The sequence below is a fragment of the Monodon monoceros genome, unplaced genomic scaffold, assembly GCF_005190385.1.
Source record: "Monodon monoceros isolate NGI ecotype Baffin Bay Population unplaced genomic scaffold, NGI_Narwhal_1 Super_Scaffold_16, whole genome shotgun sequence".
NCBI lineage: Eukaryota > Metazoa > Chordata > Mammalia > Artiodactyla > Monodontidae > Monodon > Monodon monoceros.
The window spans coordinates 76426601-76443615 of NW_021703772.1; the positions used below are offsets into that span (position 1 = coordinate 76426601).

The 17015-nt window shown below is 35.9% G+C and overlaps 1 protein-coding gene across 2 annotated transcripts in view; it reads right to left on the minus strand.

Annotated features, from left to right (window-relative positions):
• GALNT13 (polypeptide N-acetylgalactosaminyltransferase 13) overlaps nucleotides 1–17015 on the minus strand; it is a 557255-nt gene that overhangs the window by 338171 nt on the left and 202069 nt on the right. For both annotated transcript variants that reach the window (XM_029225787.1, XM_029225788.1), the window contains exon 4: nucleotides 10487–10655. In XM_029225787.1, coding sequence (XP_029081620.1) covers nucleotides 10487–10655 — 169 coding nt within the window. The remainder of the gene's footprint in view (nucleotides 1–10486; nucleotides 10656–17015) is intronic.

Below are 17015 nucleotides of genomic sequence, written 5' to 3' on the forward strand. Positions count from 1 at the left end.
AGGATCCCAGTAAATATGTAACAGCTCTGTGTATCAGTAAAAGGAAATTATAACATTTAGTTGCTTAAGGTCCACTCAGGTTACTCAAATGAGAGTTTCTTAAAGAGGCTTCTCCTTACTGCTCTATTCTCTATCACTTACCATTCTTCATTCTTTTATTTGTTCTAAATTCCATGAAGCAGAGACTTAATACTAGTTTTATTTACTGCTATATCCCCAGCACACAGAACAGTATTTGGCACATGCCAGCATATTAGGTGCTAAAATAATGTGTTTAATATCACTTAATGGGTTTCTTTAGTTTGGTAATATATTCTCTCTCTCTTATTTAAATATTACTTGAAAACTCTTACATTGAAAACCAAACAAAATGACACTTATTTACTTGCTTTTTTAAACAGAAATATTTAGGCCCAGTTTCTTAAATTCAAACTATATCCATTACAAAATATTAGACCCATAATAGATGAGAAACATGCTAACTAATCCCTAATGCTGATCCATCGACACAAGTTGCTAGCCAGTTTTCGCAATGTTCTGAGTAGAATTTTATGACATCGTACTATTTTTTTTTTTTTAATTTATGGAGGATGGGCAAGGGGGAGAGAGGATTGGTTATATCTGTCAGGAATTTTATTTATATTTATATAGATATAACCACAAGAATCCCAGAAACTGAGGGCCTTCAAAAAAGTAAGAAATTTGGTAAGTGCTTCAGCCTTGACTGTACTTAAAATATCCAAGTACCATGATTATTTGTGATACTATCATTTTATGTCCCTCAAATAATTAAAGATAATATATAAGTGTAATATAAAATTTAATAAATATATTAAGAAGCAAATTAATATAAAAATTTAAACACCCCTAGGGATGGACATTCTAGAACTTAACTCCAATTTGTCCTGATGTTTCATCACAATTGCCTCCATGGAAAAACATTTTTTATTTAGTTTCTTCTCTTTGAAAACATGGGATATTTACTTAGATTTATTCCTCTTGTAAAACAATTAATAAAGACAAACCTCAATTAAACAGGATCAGGATATCAGAAGGAGGAGCTCTCATGCCCCGCATTGACAGTGGAGACCAACAGGAAGAAGAGAGACTCCCCTTCTTTCCCAGCAACAACTCAGCCAATGAAAAGCCATGGACTTTTTTCCCCCACCCTCCCAACTTCCTTTTCCTCTCTATAATAGTGTCTCCCTTTCCTTGCTGTGCAGGGACTTGCCTGTGGTTTGTCATGTTTGTAGACCCTGAATTGCAATTCTCTGCTGATCTGAATAAGTGCATCTTTGTTGGAGATGGCAGTCTATTTGCTTCAGGTCAAAATTTTGGTGGCTCTTTCAGGGACCAGAGGAGACTCTCTATGGCTCCAGGGCTGGGGAACAAACAGGGGTGGTACCCACAGTTGAGCCCATTGTTTCTCACTGCATTTCTCGCCAGCACTGGAATTTGAAGTTTTTCCTGGATTCAAGCTCACATCCTCTTGTGTTTGAAGCCCTGCAGGCTTTATTCAGGATCTATTTAAAGGCTTTGTCTTTCTGCTTAAGGTTTTGTTCTGTGTGTAACTACTCCTTTGGCACTTTGGTGTGATCTTGAGATCAGACTGTTTCAACTGAACCTGTCTAAAAATGCCTTTGGCTCAATTCTTTCAGGAAGGGGCCCGCTTCAGATGAAACTGTTCTGGTTTTTCAACTTTTGGCCTATTCCTTTAGAAGGGCTGTCCTCTGAAGACTGCCTAAAAAACAAAAAAAGCCTTCAGCCCGGCTCCTCCAGGACCAATGTTTTCTAAGGACTGGCTAGGACTGGCTTGCAAGCTTTTAAATTAAGCCATTTGTTCTACAAACTGTTTAAACTGTTTGAAAATTTTCTTTGCTCTAAAGGAAAAACCTCTAGGAAATGGGATCCCAGTTATCTAGCTTTTTTTGAGGGTGCCTTCCCTACAAGAACTCTGGCTAATTTTATTTTTAAAACCAAGGTCCTTCCCCATGCACAATTTCTAAATAAATGGACTGACTTGACCAAAGGCAATTTAGAATCTCTATGGCCATGATGGGGAACTTCTGAAATCCCTAAACTTAATTTCCTTAAACCTGAACTGCTTCAAAAATTTCCAAAACTGACTGGAACACTTATTTCAACTGGTATTTTGAGGCTTCCCAATGTTATCAGGTATCTAAAGTTGCCTCTCTGCAAAATATGATTTTAAGATTAACTAAGGCAAACAAATGATTAAAGAGAGAAACAATGGCTCCCAAAGCCCCAGGCTCTGCTTCCTTGGCTTCTTTGTCTTAGGCTCTGCTTCTAGTCCCATCTTGTCTCGATTGCTCTTCTCCTCACGTCCAGACTCCACCTTTTGTGTCATCTTCCTCCATCCATTCTACGCTGCCTCCAATATACCCTCAATTCCCCCATACTTAATTTTCTGGCCAATCTTTCCCTTATCTCTGAAACTCTCAGAGTTTCAGAACATGTACCTTTAAAATTAAGCTTTCTTAGGTTCCAGAGGCCCTGAGGTTCTTATCTTCCCTTGACTAAAGCTGAACTAGGAGCCATAGCCAAAGATTTTCCCAAAGTAACCAAAGATTCTCTCAGATGGTGGAGAAATTTATTATAGTCATTCAAACTTATCACCCTGGTTTCTCTGACTTATAACAGCTAGATCATATCCTTGTCAAATTAAGGTCAGGTCTAGTATTGGATGAAAACCACTAATTGGGAAAAGTTCTGCAAGGTCACTAGAATTATAACCAGGAGAACAGCCCACTAACTTATCACATGATCAGTCTCAGGCAATTGCTAGATGACATCATTGAGCAATTCCTAGAGTTTTTCCAAAGCCTGTTGATTAGAAAAGAATTCAGGCTTGCACATAAAAATATGTTGAACCTGTTCATGATTTTTTATTATTGAGTTCAGATTGTTTTTAAAGAAAATTCTGGTCTTCCTTCAGATGTTGATTCCATCCAAGTAGCTCTTAACTCTAGTTTATTAATGGGCTGAACTGGGACCTCTTCCTCCTAATAAAAAGGACCCAGATGGAATGGGAAACTATGTCCACTCCACAGTTACTTAATCTGGAAAGTAGCTCTCTTACTCTAGATGAGTCACCTCCAGAGAAGGCCACCAAATTTTTCATCTTCAACCCCAGCAAATGGAAGCTCCTACACAAGACCAAAACCCTCTAGTTTCTGCTATTAATGCAAAGAGCCAGGACATTGGAAAAGAGACTATTACAAATGTAAGCACTTCAGGCACCTTCAGCCCTCTAACCAGCCTTCCCAACGTCCTTATTCTCAATGACAGGGTTCTGGGGATCTACAGGGGTTCTTCCCAGTTCTCCCTCCTAACTGACTTGGAGAAACATTTCTTCAGATTAGGGATGAATCTCTTCCCATCCTAAATGACACCACAGCCACATGCCTAGTGCTCAACCCCACTACTATAAAGCAATCCCTCCCTCGGAGTACTAAAATAGTTTAAATAATGGGGATTTCTAATGAACCTCAAGAGGTTCTTGTCTCTGAACCTATGCCCTTTTGTTTAGGCCCTTTGAGAGACGCCCACTCTTTTATCCTTAGTTCCTCTGCCCCTATTCACTTATTAAGCTGAGGCTTAGAGAAGCATCACACCAGAATTTATTTCTCCCAGAGGGGAAATAATTCTAGAAATTGACAGTAGTCATCAAAGTAACCCCCAGGTGAATTAAATAGCCCTTTGACATCTTTTATTTGTTCCTACTCTGATGGTACTAAAGCAGATTCTGAAAACACTGGTCACTTGTCCCTACTGAATCAACTACCGCTTTCCATATGGGCAAAATCTCCAACTGATGTGACAAAATTCACAGCGCACCTCCAGTCAAAATTCAGTTAGATACCTCAAAACCTCTTCCCAGAATTAATCAATATCCTATACGTAAAGAAGCCCTTCAAGGCATATAGTCCATAACAGAAGATTATGTGGCTCAAGGACTCATTATCCCTTGTACTAGCCCTTGTAACACTGCCATTTTACTGGTGAGAACACCTAAGGGCTGAGGGTAGAGGTTTGTCCAGGACCTCAGAGCAATAAACAACATTGTTATCCCTGGACACCCTATTGTTCCTAACCCTCATACCTTACTAACATCCATTCCCACTGGAAGTAAATTCTTTAATGTAATTGAGTTATGCAATTACATGCACTTGGGAAGAAAAAACAATTCACCTGGGCAGTAATGCATTAGGTTTTACTGAGAGTCCTTCTTATTTCTTGCAAATCCTGAAGGCGAATCCGGATGACATCAAGTTCCCTAGAGGTTCTATTCTGTTGCAATATCTGGATGATTTGTTTCTTTACTCTCCTTCTCAAGTCCCCTCACAGGAAGACAGCATCCGCTTGTTAAAGCCTTTAGCCTTAAAGGGACATAAGGTCACCAAAGGAAAATTGCAGTTTGGCCAAACCCAGGTTTGATATTTTCTTTTTTAAAATTTTTGGCTGCATTGGGTCTTCGTTGCTGCACACCAGCTTTCTTTAGTTGCGGCAAGTGGGGGCTACTCTTCGTTGGAGTACATGGGCTTCTCACTGTGGTGGCTTCCCTTGCTGCAGAGCACAGGATCTAGGTGCACGAGCTTCAGTAGTTGTGGCATGCAGGCTCAGTAGTAGCAGCTCGCGGGCTCTAGAGAGCAGGCTCAGTAGTTGTGGTGCATGGGCTTAGTTGCTCCATGGCATGTGGGATCTTCCCAGACCAGGGCTTGAACCCATGTCCCCTGCATTGGCAGGCAGATTCTTAACCACTGTGCCACCAGGGAAGTCCCCCAGGTTTGATCTTTAGGGCATATGCTATAAAAAACAGGGCTCTGCCTAGATCCACAGAGACTTCATGGTATCCTAAGTTTCCCCCAAACCAAAAGTAAGCACCAACTGTGAGGTTTCCTTGGGCTACTTGATTCTTGCCAAAATTGGATTTGAAATTTCTCTCTTATGACCAAACCTGTGCATGTTTTACTCAACAATAACAACCCTAACCCAATTTTATCCAGTTTTATGGAAAGAACTGGAAGACACAGCTTTCAAGGCCCTAAAGGAGAGTTTGATGAAGGAACCTGTCCTTTGGCATCCCAATTATCAGATTCCTTTTTCCTTTTTGTATATGAAAAGGAAAGGAATGCCCTTGGGGTACTCACCCAAAAATATGGAGACCACCATCGACTCATAGGTATTATAGCCAGCAACGAGACCCTCTGACACCGGGATACACATCTTGCCTTAGTGCCATATCAACCACTGCCTTTTTGGTTAAAGCCACCAAGAAAATTGTTGTGGAATTCCCTTTAACTATTTTTGTACCCGATGCATTAGAAGCCCTCCTGAATTCTCACCACATTCAATATTTCTCCGCCAGCCATCTTACCCCCTATGAAGTCCTTTTGTTAACTGCCCCTCACATAACTCTTTTCTTTTATAATAACCTTAACCTGGCTACTCTTCTCCCCTCCATCACCCACAAAGTTCCTCATGACTGCTTAACACTGATGGACCACCTCCTGACTCCTCATAATGATATATCAGAAATTGCATTGGGTAATGTTGCCTTCTGAAGGTTCACCAATGGTTCTTATTTTAAAGGTGACAACGGCAAATAGTGCTCTGAGTATGCTGTCATAATTTGTTTTGATGTTGTTGAGGCAGCGTCTTTATCTGTGGCTACTTCAGCTCAACAGGCTGAATTACACACTCTTACATGGGCCTGAACTTTGGCCAGGGACAAAACTGTTTATACTGACAGCAGATAGGCTTTTGAAGTAGCTCATGATTTTGGAATGTTGTGGAAGCAACATTTCCACAACATCCTTATTTCCAGTGGAAATAACATTGAAAATGGCCCTTATGTTCAGGAATTATTGTGCACAATAATGTTACCTGCCATTTTAGCTATTATTAAGATTCTGGGATATTCTAAACTTGAAATCTCTGGATGCTAAGAGAAATTACCTTGCTGATATTTCTGCAAGGAATGCTGTCCTTAAAGGGACCAACAGCATCCAAACCTCTGTCGTGGTCCAAAAGGTATTTCCAAATTATCCAAATGATAATTTAGAAAAACTGGCTAGAAAGGTCCAACAATTGGCCTCAGAAAAGGAAAAACAAGATTGGAAATTCAATTATTGTTGGTTTGATAAAAAGAGAAAGCTCTAGTTTGAACCAAATAATGATGCAGGCCTACCCGAGACTCTAAAATGCTCACTCCTCACTACTATACGTGCATTAAACCATTGATCTACTGACAAAAATGATAACCTTCATGAATCAATATTGGTGGGGAAACATTAACAGGGCCACAAAAAGTGCCTACCTCACTTGTCCCACTTGTCCAAAGTATGGCCCAGGGAAGTCTGTTCCTACTGCTCCCAGACATTTTAAACTGCCAAACGGACCATTTGAGGTCTAGCAACTGGATTTCATACAACTTCCTCTGTCTAATGGATATAAATATGTTTCAGTCACAGTCTATATGTCTTCACCGTGGACTGAAACCTTCCCTTGCAGACCATTTACTGCCTATTCTGTGGCTAAAGTTGGGAAAGATTATTCCTTCCCGGAAGAAGTCTTCTTGAGTTTCATAGTGTTCGAGTAACCCATTTTATTGGCCAGGTGCTTTGCCAAGTCTTGGCTGTTTGAATGGTTTTACAGCAGTCACTGGTGTGGATTGTTGCCTCAATCCTCTGGTTTAGAAGAACACACTCAGTGCATCATTAAGACTCAACTGGCAAAATTTGTAGAGGCTCTCCGAATAGCTTGGCCAGAAGCACTGTGGTGGGTCCTTCTAAATCTCAGATTCACCCCTTTTTGAACTCATAAACTCTCACCCTTTGAGATAGTGATAGAACGCCAGTGCACTTGGCTCTTGCTTCTTTTGACCCACAACTGCTAAAAGGAAAGACCCTCCAATACTGCAAAGACCTAATTCATTCTATTAAAAACCACTATGAGTTTTCGAAGAGCAATCTGTTCACAGTGCACCCTTGCGAGACGAAGACCTCAAGCATCATACCTTGCAACCTGAGATTTTTTCTATTGAAAAGACACTTCCAGAAGTACTCTCCTCAACCTTCCTGGAAAGGTCACTATCAGGTTACTGCTAAGCAACCCTCGTGCCACCAAACCCCAAGGAATAGACTCTTGGATTTCCATGACATACCTAAAAAAGAGCGCCAAGCACTGACTGGACCTGCACATAATTTGGTGGCCTAAAAGTAAAAAAAATTCCCAGTATTGGAGGAGAGGACATCTGATGAGACAGTGTTCCCAAGATATCCAGAGCAGGCCTGTTGGAAGTTTGTTGCTAAACCTTTGATAATGATAGAACACAGCAGATGATCTCCAGTTTCTATGATCTTGACAACATAGAGACTTTAAATGATAATGCCTGAGAGTTCTCCCTCCTAACCCTCCTTGTTACCTGAATATGACTTTAATAGGTTTCCAATCTGAGCACTTTCCTTCTCACATGAGACACCACCCAGGAAAGATCCTTCCTGACACTGAGGGACAAAAAGCCACTGAAACCTGAAAACCTGACTCTTGATCAGTGATGCTTTTAGAGAAAGATCATGATCAAAAGAGGGATATGTAAAAAAATTAATAAACAGAAACCTCAAGTAAAAATAGAGCTTGGGCATCAGAAAGGGGAGTCTCATACCCTGCAAGAATAGCAGAGCCCAACTGGACAAAGAAAGACTTCTTTCCTGGCAAGAACTCAGCCATTGAAATGCCATGGACTCTTTGTTTACTACAGCCCTCCCAACTTCCTTTTTCACTCTATAAAAGAGTTCTCCTTCCCTTGCTGTGTGGGGACTTGCATGTGCCTTGCCATGGTCACGGACCCTGAACTGCAATTCTCTGCTGATCCTAAATAAACCCATTTTTGCTGGAGAAATATCTGGAAGTCTATTTGTTTCAGGTCAACACTCTGAACACATCTTCAAATATTTGTAGATTGATATTAAAGCCAAACACAACATTAAACTATTTGGACAATTTTCTGAATGCAGTCATAAAATATGCTGAGATATTTTAATAAGTTCACAGTATGGGCAGCTCAGACCCTTTCTAAATAAATATCAACTCAAGTTTTCACTAAAATAAGATCTTTTTAAACTAATTATTTATAAATCCCATCTTTTTATATCTTGATATTTCAGTCATCACTAAGGCTAGCTTTATGTGTCATCTCATGAGATGTAACTATCCAAAAACTGAACTGTAATACCAAAATTGGAAAAAATATAGTTTTCTACATCAAATGAGTATTAACAGCTTTTTACATCTTCTAAATAAGTTTGGATATCTGATTCATGGTGTGTTTCTCAACATTAGTTGTTCCCAGGCAGTCACACAATTGAGTCATTCAAGATGACTTGCAAATGTCCTCAGTGAACTTCACACACACTTTATGATTTGTCTAGAAATTGTAGATGGTATTTCTTTCTTTTTTTTTTCTAATTGCATACACTGTGATGTCATAAAAATAAAACAGGAAATGATTTATTTCACTACTATTATTTGCAAAATCTCAAAATTCAAGCAATAATATCTACAGTAGGTATGGCATTTTTTTATAGTTTTTATACTGAGATTTGAATCCTACATTTTTTAACTTTTTTTTTTTTTTTTGTGGTACGCGGGCCTCTCACTGTTGTGGCCTCTCCCGTTGCGGAGCACAGGCTCCGGATGCGCAGGCTCAGCGGCCATGGCTCATGGGCCCAGCCGCTCCGCGGCATGTGGGATCTTCGCGGACCGGGGCACGAACCCGTGTCGCCTGCATCGGCAGGCGGACTCTCAACCACTGCGCCACCAGGGAAGCCCTGAATCCTACATTTTTTAAATGTTGAATTGTTCCATAGTTTAAGACTTAAATCTTCAAGTACTTAATACACTCAGTAATTCTTAAAACAAGTAATACCACTGGCCACAAATATTTTAAATGGAAGCTCAATAATGATGTTGCTTCTTTTTTACTTTTGTGACAGCTCTGTATTAAAATAGTTCTTACCTTAATTTTATACCAGATCTGATATAAAATTTAATGTTATATGTTCTGATAGTTGAAAATGAAGATTTAAAAAAATTTGAAATAGTGTGTACATGGTTTTCCTGAACACATAAGTATCACATTTTCCCATTTTATCACAACATAGTATATAAAACAAGGTAATAAATGCAACATTATAACATTATGAACTCAGTATATAAAATGCTCAAAATTACTTAGAAGAATATGCTCACTGTATATCTTTAAAAATTCAAATGTATCTACGCATATACAAACACACACATACAAATAGGGACAGAACTACCTGTAAAATTATTTAGGCCTCTGGAATGCAAAAGTGTTAAATTTGATGCTTAAGCTATTTGCTAGGAACCAAAAATATCCATAATATGTAGTTACTTGTGGTTTAGTTGAGAGAGACATTTCAAAAGCATACAGGGGTATACAAAACCAGTTACTTTGCTATCAAATGAACCTTCTGACAACCCAGGCCAGCATCTCAACAAGGCTTGGATTAATTTATTTTGATCTTATTTGAAGTAATTCAGAAAGGAAAAAAAATCATGTTTAGTAAATATGTTAATGTCACCATCGCACTAATGTAATATAACCCATTATATGTAGCAAACTTTGTAGGCATCAACTATGTATAGGCCATTACATGTCTAAAAGAACAAGTTCGTTTTAAATAGAAGTGTGTTCTGGAGGATATTTGTAAACTTGGAGATTTTCTAAAAACTGAGGACATATCTTTTCTAAGTGCCAAGAGTTTTCTTTATAAGGACTATATGCAAGGATGACTATACTGCCACTAAATATTTTGATTTTTATTACCTCCATTTAAAATATGTTCAACTATCTAGAGCATGGCTTACAGTTAATCACATAAGTGTTAAATTCTTCAACATAATTTTTCATGCAGTATTATTATTTCCAAGTGAGTATTTCCTCCATGGCTGATAACTGAGCTTTCTAATTATATCGATAAATAGCATCATAAATTGCTAAAGAGCCCACAATAAATAATTTTAAAGGGTCAAAGAATCACACAGGCAGTTGGCTATTTTTATGCTGGAATAGCAAAGCGTATAGTTTTTCAAAGCAAAGTATAAGGCTTTTTATACAGGCCAGAAAATAATTTATCAAAGATCATGTTTGCTCTATTTTTAGCAAGATAAAGCAAAGCAAAACAAAAAGACATCTCATGAAGGAAAAAACCTGTTAGGTTGGTGTATTCTGCAATGTCTTTGCAAGTAACATATTTTGCTCTGCCAGAGAAAGACAGTTCATATCTCTCATCATAGCACAGTTAATTCCTGCTATGGCAAAGGTATTCAGAACCATATAGTTCTAGATTTCAAATAATCTGAGTTAATTGAAGTTCTGAGATATTCTGAAATTTGGGGATTGCTAACATATAAGATTATAAAACAAATGTAAACTCACCCTTCTAATCTTACATCCGGCAAACTTCTGTTAAGGGCAATCAAATCGCTGGCCATAAGGTTAAACTGATTGATTTTAAACAGTTCTTTCATTTTCTCCTGGTCATCTTTAGGAATCAGCACAGCCTTTCCCATTTCTCCTGGCCCTTCTTGGTTTCTTGAAATAACAGCTGTAAGACACACACAGGTACACACATACATACAAACATACAGATAATGAACTGAAAATATAAACTCATGTGTTGGATTAGATTCTAAAGGGTATCACTTATAAACTGGCTTAATCATAAAATCATCAAATCTCTATTGCCACTTACAAACCATGCACTACACTAAAGAAACAACTTATTTTAATTCATTAACTCAATGCTGCATGTTGTCCTTCAAGTCTATCACATATCATATGATCTGACTAATCATTAAGACAATAATTAAGCAACACAAAACACCAACACTTAAAACTTCTCTTTCATGTTTTTTAATACGCTTATTAGAGAGGGATGAAGTTGAGCTCTGGGCAGACTAAGTTGTACAAAATGATAAAAGAGAAATTTTAAAAACTTACCAAGATTAATTTACTTTTACATCCACTTAAATATTTTGGTATTTCAAATATCTACTGCCATTATATCTTTATAAAAGTAAGCAAGGTTGGCAATGCTTTATCCCCATCAGAATTTGATTTCTTTGTCAAATCATTTTCAAATAAGTGAAAAGAACTTTCATAGCAGTGACATATAATTTTAAATGTCAAGTTGGATTTGGAGGCTATGTGTTCCATAACTGGAATTTCAGAGCAATATTCTGGGCTTGATTGTTTTTATTAAGAGCATTCAGGATTCTATACAAGCTAATGTTCTTGCCATTTCCTCCAAGTTATCACCACACAAATGTCCCTTCTAGCTATAAAATACATGGTTCAATGTGTGTGTGTGTGTGTAGGCACATGCATGCATGCATATGTCTGTATGTATGCTAATATATAGTAATAAGACAAGGTTCCAGTCAACCCTAATGTACTCTTAACTTACTTTTCATAATGATATTAAATTAGGTTACCATGAAAGAAACGTAGTTCTGGTCTTGACTCTTCCAATGTTTTGCTGTATTATAGCACCTAACACATTAATCTTACTGAGTTTAATTTCCATATACTTTAAAGGGCAAATACATGGACCCAGATTACTTTAAAATGTATTTAAAATTTAAAGAATATTAAAAAGCTAAAACTAGAAATACCATATGATCCAGCAATTCCACTCCTGGGTATATATCCAGAAAAAACTAAAACAATAATTTGAAAAGATACATGTGCTGTACCTCAATGTTCATTGCAGCACTATGTATAAGAGCCAAGATATGGAAGCAACCCAAGTGCCCATCAACAGATGACTGGATTAAGAAGATGTGGCAAGCATATATATATACACACACACATATATATATATGTATATGTATAGAATATTACTCAGCCATAAAAAAGAATGAAATATTGCCATTTGCAGCAATCTGGATAGACCTAGAGAATAGTATGCTTAGTGAAATAGGACTGACAGAAAAAGATGAATACTATATGATATTACTCATATGCGGGATCTAAAAAATAATACAAATGAGTGTACATACTAAACAGAAACAGACTCATAGACATAGTAAACTTACTATGTTTACTATGTTTACTACTCAGCCTACAAATTTAGGGTTACCAAAGGGGAAAGGGAGGGGGAGAGAGACAAATTAGGGGTATGAGATTAACAGATACAAACTACTATGCATAAAATAGATAAGCAACAAGGATTTACTGTAGAGCACAGGGAATTATACCCAATATCTTGTAATAACCTAAAATGGAATATAATCTGCAAAAAAAAAAAGTTGAATCACTATGCTGGATACCTGAAACTAACACAATTTTGTAAGTCAACTATACTTCAATACAAAATTAAAGGATAAAAAGCATGTGAAAATAATCCATAAATTACAGCATTTCATAGAATATAAATTCTAATATAATATAAGAATATGGTCAAAACTAGGGTAGAACACAATAAGGAGACTTTCCTCTGATTTGACAATAATTATAAAACATCAAAACTGATATTACCAGTACTAATACACAATGGGTCTTCCAGTAGATTATTTTCTGTGAAAGGTTATTCTGAGTTTGGAATGGCAGGAGTCAAACTATAAAAGAGATTTAGGCATCTCTGGGGAACTTCAGATACGGGTATCATGAAGGTAATTAGCCTGTAAATCCTCTTATATGTAGAAAAATGGTAAGAACCGGGATTTTTAAATGAAAAAGATATATGTATTCAACCTCAAACTATTAAAAAAAGTTATCTTAAAGCTTATGAAGACTCTCATTCACTTTAAGAAGCAAAAATAGAAATGATGGAAGGAATTTTATGAAAAAGCATGTTTTGTTCAATTTGTGAATTAGAATTCTAACAGTAATATGTTCCCTCAGGAGTTAGTAAGCCTATTGTCCCTGAAATCAGACGGAATTGTTGGCATTGGCTTTGGGTGAATTTGTGCTGCTGGTGAGATGCTGGACCTAGATAGGGCTTAAAGTACTTTTCATTTCTAGGATTTCTTTAAGTTTTGATTCCATAGAAACTGTTAAAAAGAATTTTTATAGTTTCCATAGGAGTCCTTCTAATTCTGAAGTAAAGGACATAATCAAGCTATATAATACTACCCACTGACTATAGATATTTTATATATGTGTCTGTATCTATATCTATCTAGAAGGAAATAGGTTTTCAATCTTGATTGGTAGAGATAGATAGGTAGATGATAGATATTTTACATATTCTGGTCTGTAACCTTAATGTCAGAAAATATAGGATTAATTTTTTTCTGGGAAAAAGAATTTTTGATTTTTGATACATTAAAGAGAGCTTAAAGAATTTGAGGTTAAAAAAAATTAGAATTTTTAGAAATTAAGAAAGCAATTCATTCACAGTTCTTAAAATGTCCTCTATAAATTCTAACAAAAACACCTTACATTGCAGAGAAAGGCACTAGCATCAATGCAATGCTACCAAGACTATGAAATAGATAGGAATGACTTTTACGCTATGAAAAACCATGGAGCTCAACTCCATCATTGTAGAGAATGAAGATCAAGTTATAGCACATTGAAGTACTTGTTTTTTGTAATATATTCAAAGCTGTGACCATTTCCTTGTTTAGCATTTTGAAAATTATAGTTTTGTCAGTGGTATGGTAGAGTAAGTATCTCATTTTGTAGTCTTATCAACAAAAATAAAATTGTCATAAACAGTATCCATATACTTAGAACTAGTTTGCAAGCACATATATCATTCTCCTTAATTATTCTCAGCTTCTTAGTGAAGAATAGATGACAACTTAATGTGTATCAGGTTAAGTGTCTCCTCCCCAAAGTTAAATATACTTTTCTATAATAGCCTCTAATGAATGCATATTTGACATTTTACAAAATGTTTTTTCTTATGCATGAGCAGACCTATTGGTATTTTTCACCTTGCTCAAGGAAAAAATGCTAAGTGATTATAACGTGGAACCAGCCTTTTTCTTTTCCTGGCTCTTACCTGGCAGAATACATATTGCTAGAAGAAGCAGGGTTTTTTTTTTTTTATTATTCAAATAATATAAATAGGAAATAGAAAAGATTGTGCAGTTTAGTATGTAGTTTATCTCTGATCTCCAGTACCTTTAAATAGCAACTTTTATTTTTTTCTCACCTGTTTATTTCTCTCCTCTACATAGTTTAAAGAAAAAGAAAATCCACCCACACACCTACAAGATACCATGCTCCTCCACAGCCAAAGTAAAAAAACAGAAAGAAAAGTCATTGAAGTTTTGGTGTTACTTTTCCACTCTTAATAGGCAACTATACTGGAGAAGGCAACTAAATCTACATTATACCTTGACTATTGATTTAAATATGGATGGAAATGTCCCAATTCCAAATCTGGTTTGGACTGTAAAAATAAATTAATATACTACGCTGGAAGGTATTTTCTTCCTAATTATATGGTTAAATAATTAAAAATGATAGATAATTTGACTCAATATGACATTATAAAACTTGTTGAAATATAAAAGCAGAATCATTATATATATGTACATATATATAACATATATCTTTCATTTTCTTTAATAGTGCATACTGTATAGATTAAATGAGATTTATTTTTATCATAGAATTCCCATTGATAAAATGATGGCCACCAAAATATAAATAAACCAACTGATCAGTCTACCAAAACGAACACTACATATTAATTGCATTATGGCTTATGTACATTATGAACACTTTTTCAGTTGCAGAAATATCCCATTAACAATAAGCACTGTCTATTTGAAAAAAGAGAGATAAGACAGTTTATATTTAAAAACAAACTAGAGTAAAATAAAATTTAGGTCATTTTAAAGTAAAGATTTTATTATGTTAAAGAACATAGTAATATATGATGCATATTGGTAAAAGCATGACACTGGACCAAAATCTAAATGTTATCCCATCTGCCATACTTTCCAAAAAATTACCTCAAATTATATTTCTATCCTCAGATCTACTCAGCTGTTAATTTCTGTATATTTGCCTTTAAAATCTTTCTTTTCAATGATACTGCAGCTCTTCTCTAATTTTCATCTCTTCCAAATCGTCAATTGAAATAAATTTAAAACCTTGACTTTTAATCTCTCTCATCTTTGAATATTCATACTTCATTGCTAATAATCAGTTTCCCTAAGACAATGCTGTTTGCCTTGTCAATCATAAACAAGTCTGCAGTGGAGTCAGAAGATGAGGAAATCACACTAGCCCTTGGATCACCATCCCACCATCCAAACCATTTTGCCTTCCACTCAGTGTTCCGTGGGCCATGCTCTTTTGCAAATCTACAGACCCTGAGTTTATAAAGAATAATTCTTGTTAAAGTAAAGGAACTCCGTATATCTTTACTTTGGCCCATTTCTATTAGAAACAATGATAGACTTCAAATATCAATATTATAATACAGAGCTTAATATATATATATATCAAACAAAATTCATTCTATTTAATATGGGAATAAATGGCAATTCACTTGCTACACTTTTGAAAAGAACTATGCATTTTTATAAATCTGATACATCTGTCAATAATACTTTTTTTAAAATTTTAACATGGACATATATGGTGCTCTGGTTTCTGCCCATTACATTTCAGTAACTAGATTTTTATGCAGCAAGAATATTGCAAATAGCAAGCTCCAATGGGATCAAGTCCAGCAGATATTAGCTACTATTTCCCAGTAGGGTGGTACCCCTTGTTAGATATTAATAAGGCAGCATTTTCCACCAGCTAAGTGAGAGATCATTCACAGGACCAAGGGAACACTAATTTCCAAAACTGTCTTTTACTTATTTTTTAAATCAAAAATATATTCTTTTTATTATATATAAAAATAATACATGCTCATTTAAAAGAAAGAATAAAGAGAGAAAGGGGGAGGAAGGAAGGGAGACAGAGAGAAAGAGATAGGTAGGTAGCCACGATGAAAAAAAAGTGAAAAATCAGTTAAACTTCTGCTTGAATGGTCAACTTTAATTTATTCAGAAACATACTTATATATTTAAAATATGATCGTTCATGCATGCTGAATTTTATCACTTCATTTATCATTATGATACATACTTGTTTTTATCGTTTAAAAAGCAATTGTTAAAATCTACCCAAATAAATATGTGAATCCATACCTACCTTATAATGGCTGTAAAATATAGCATAACATGGTCCTACCATGATTTATTTAACTAATTCTTTGTCTTTGAACATTTATGTTGTTTCTGTAATCTCTATTATAAACAATGATTCAATTAATTTTCTTCCTTAGTCTACATCTTTAAAAATTTGTTTAAGAATTTGTTTTGAAAATATGGTAGAAATTTAATGAGGAAATTACAGATTAACCATGCTATAATATAATTATTGTTTATCTCATCTTTTTTGACTTTCCTTCTGATATTCCTCTGGCTAGGAATTTCCTCCTATGTCTGATGACTGAAATAATCCCTGTTCACCAATTTCAACTTTCAGATAAGGTAAACTCTCTCTTCTCTGTTTTTATAGCTCTTTTACTTTATTCCATTACGCCTTTTATAATACTCCATTACCATTATCTGTTTACATGTAATGCCAGAGAGTCTAACTAGTGAACTGTCCCATTTTACTTCCTCCTAGATACACAGATATACAACATTCCTCAGCCTCCCCTACATTTAAGTGTGGTTTTGTAACTGAGGATAGAAATGCTATGGGCCTGGCCAATAACAATTTCCCATGTGCAATTCTCCATGCTCTTTCCTTGGCTCTAGCAACTTTGGAAGCCACGTGTTGAAAACGGCAAAGCCATCACAAGGAGGCGGTAACATAGATGCCTGAATCACCACTTGGAGGACAGCCACCAGCTGATCAGGTATGCCCACTGCATAATTTATATGAGAGCAAAAACACTTTATTTTGCTAAACCATTGGGACTGCAGACCTATCTGTT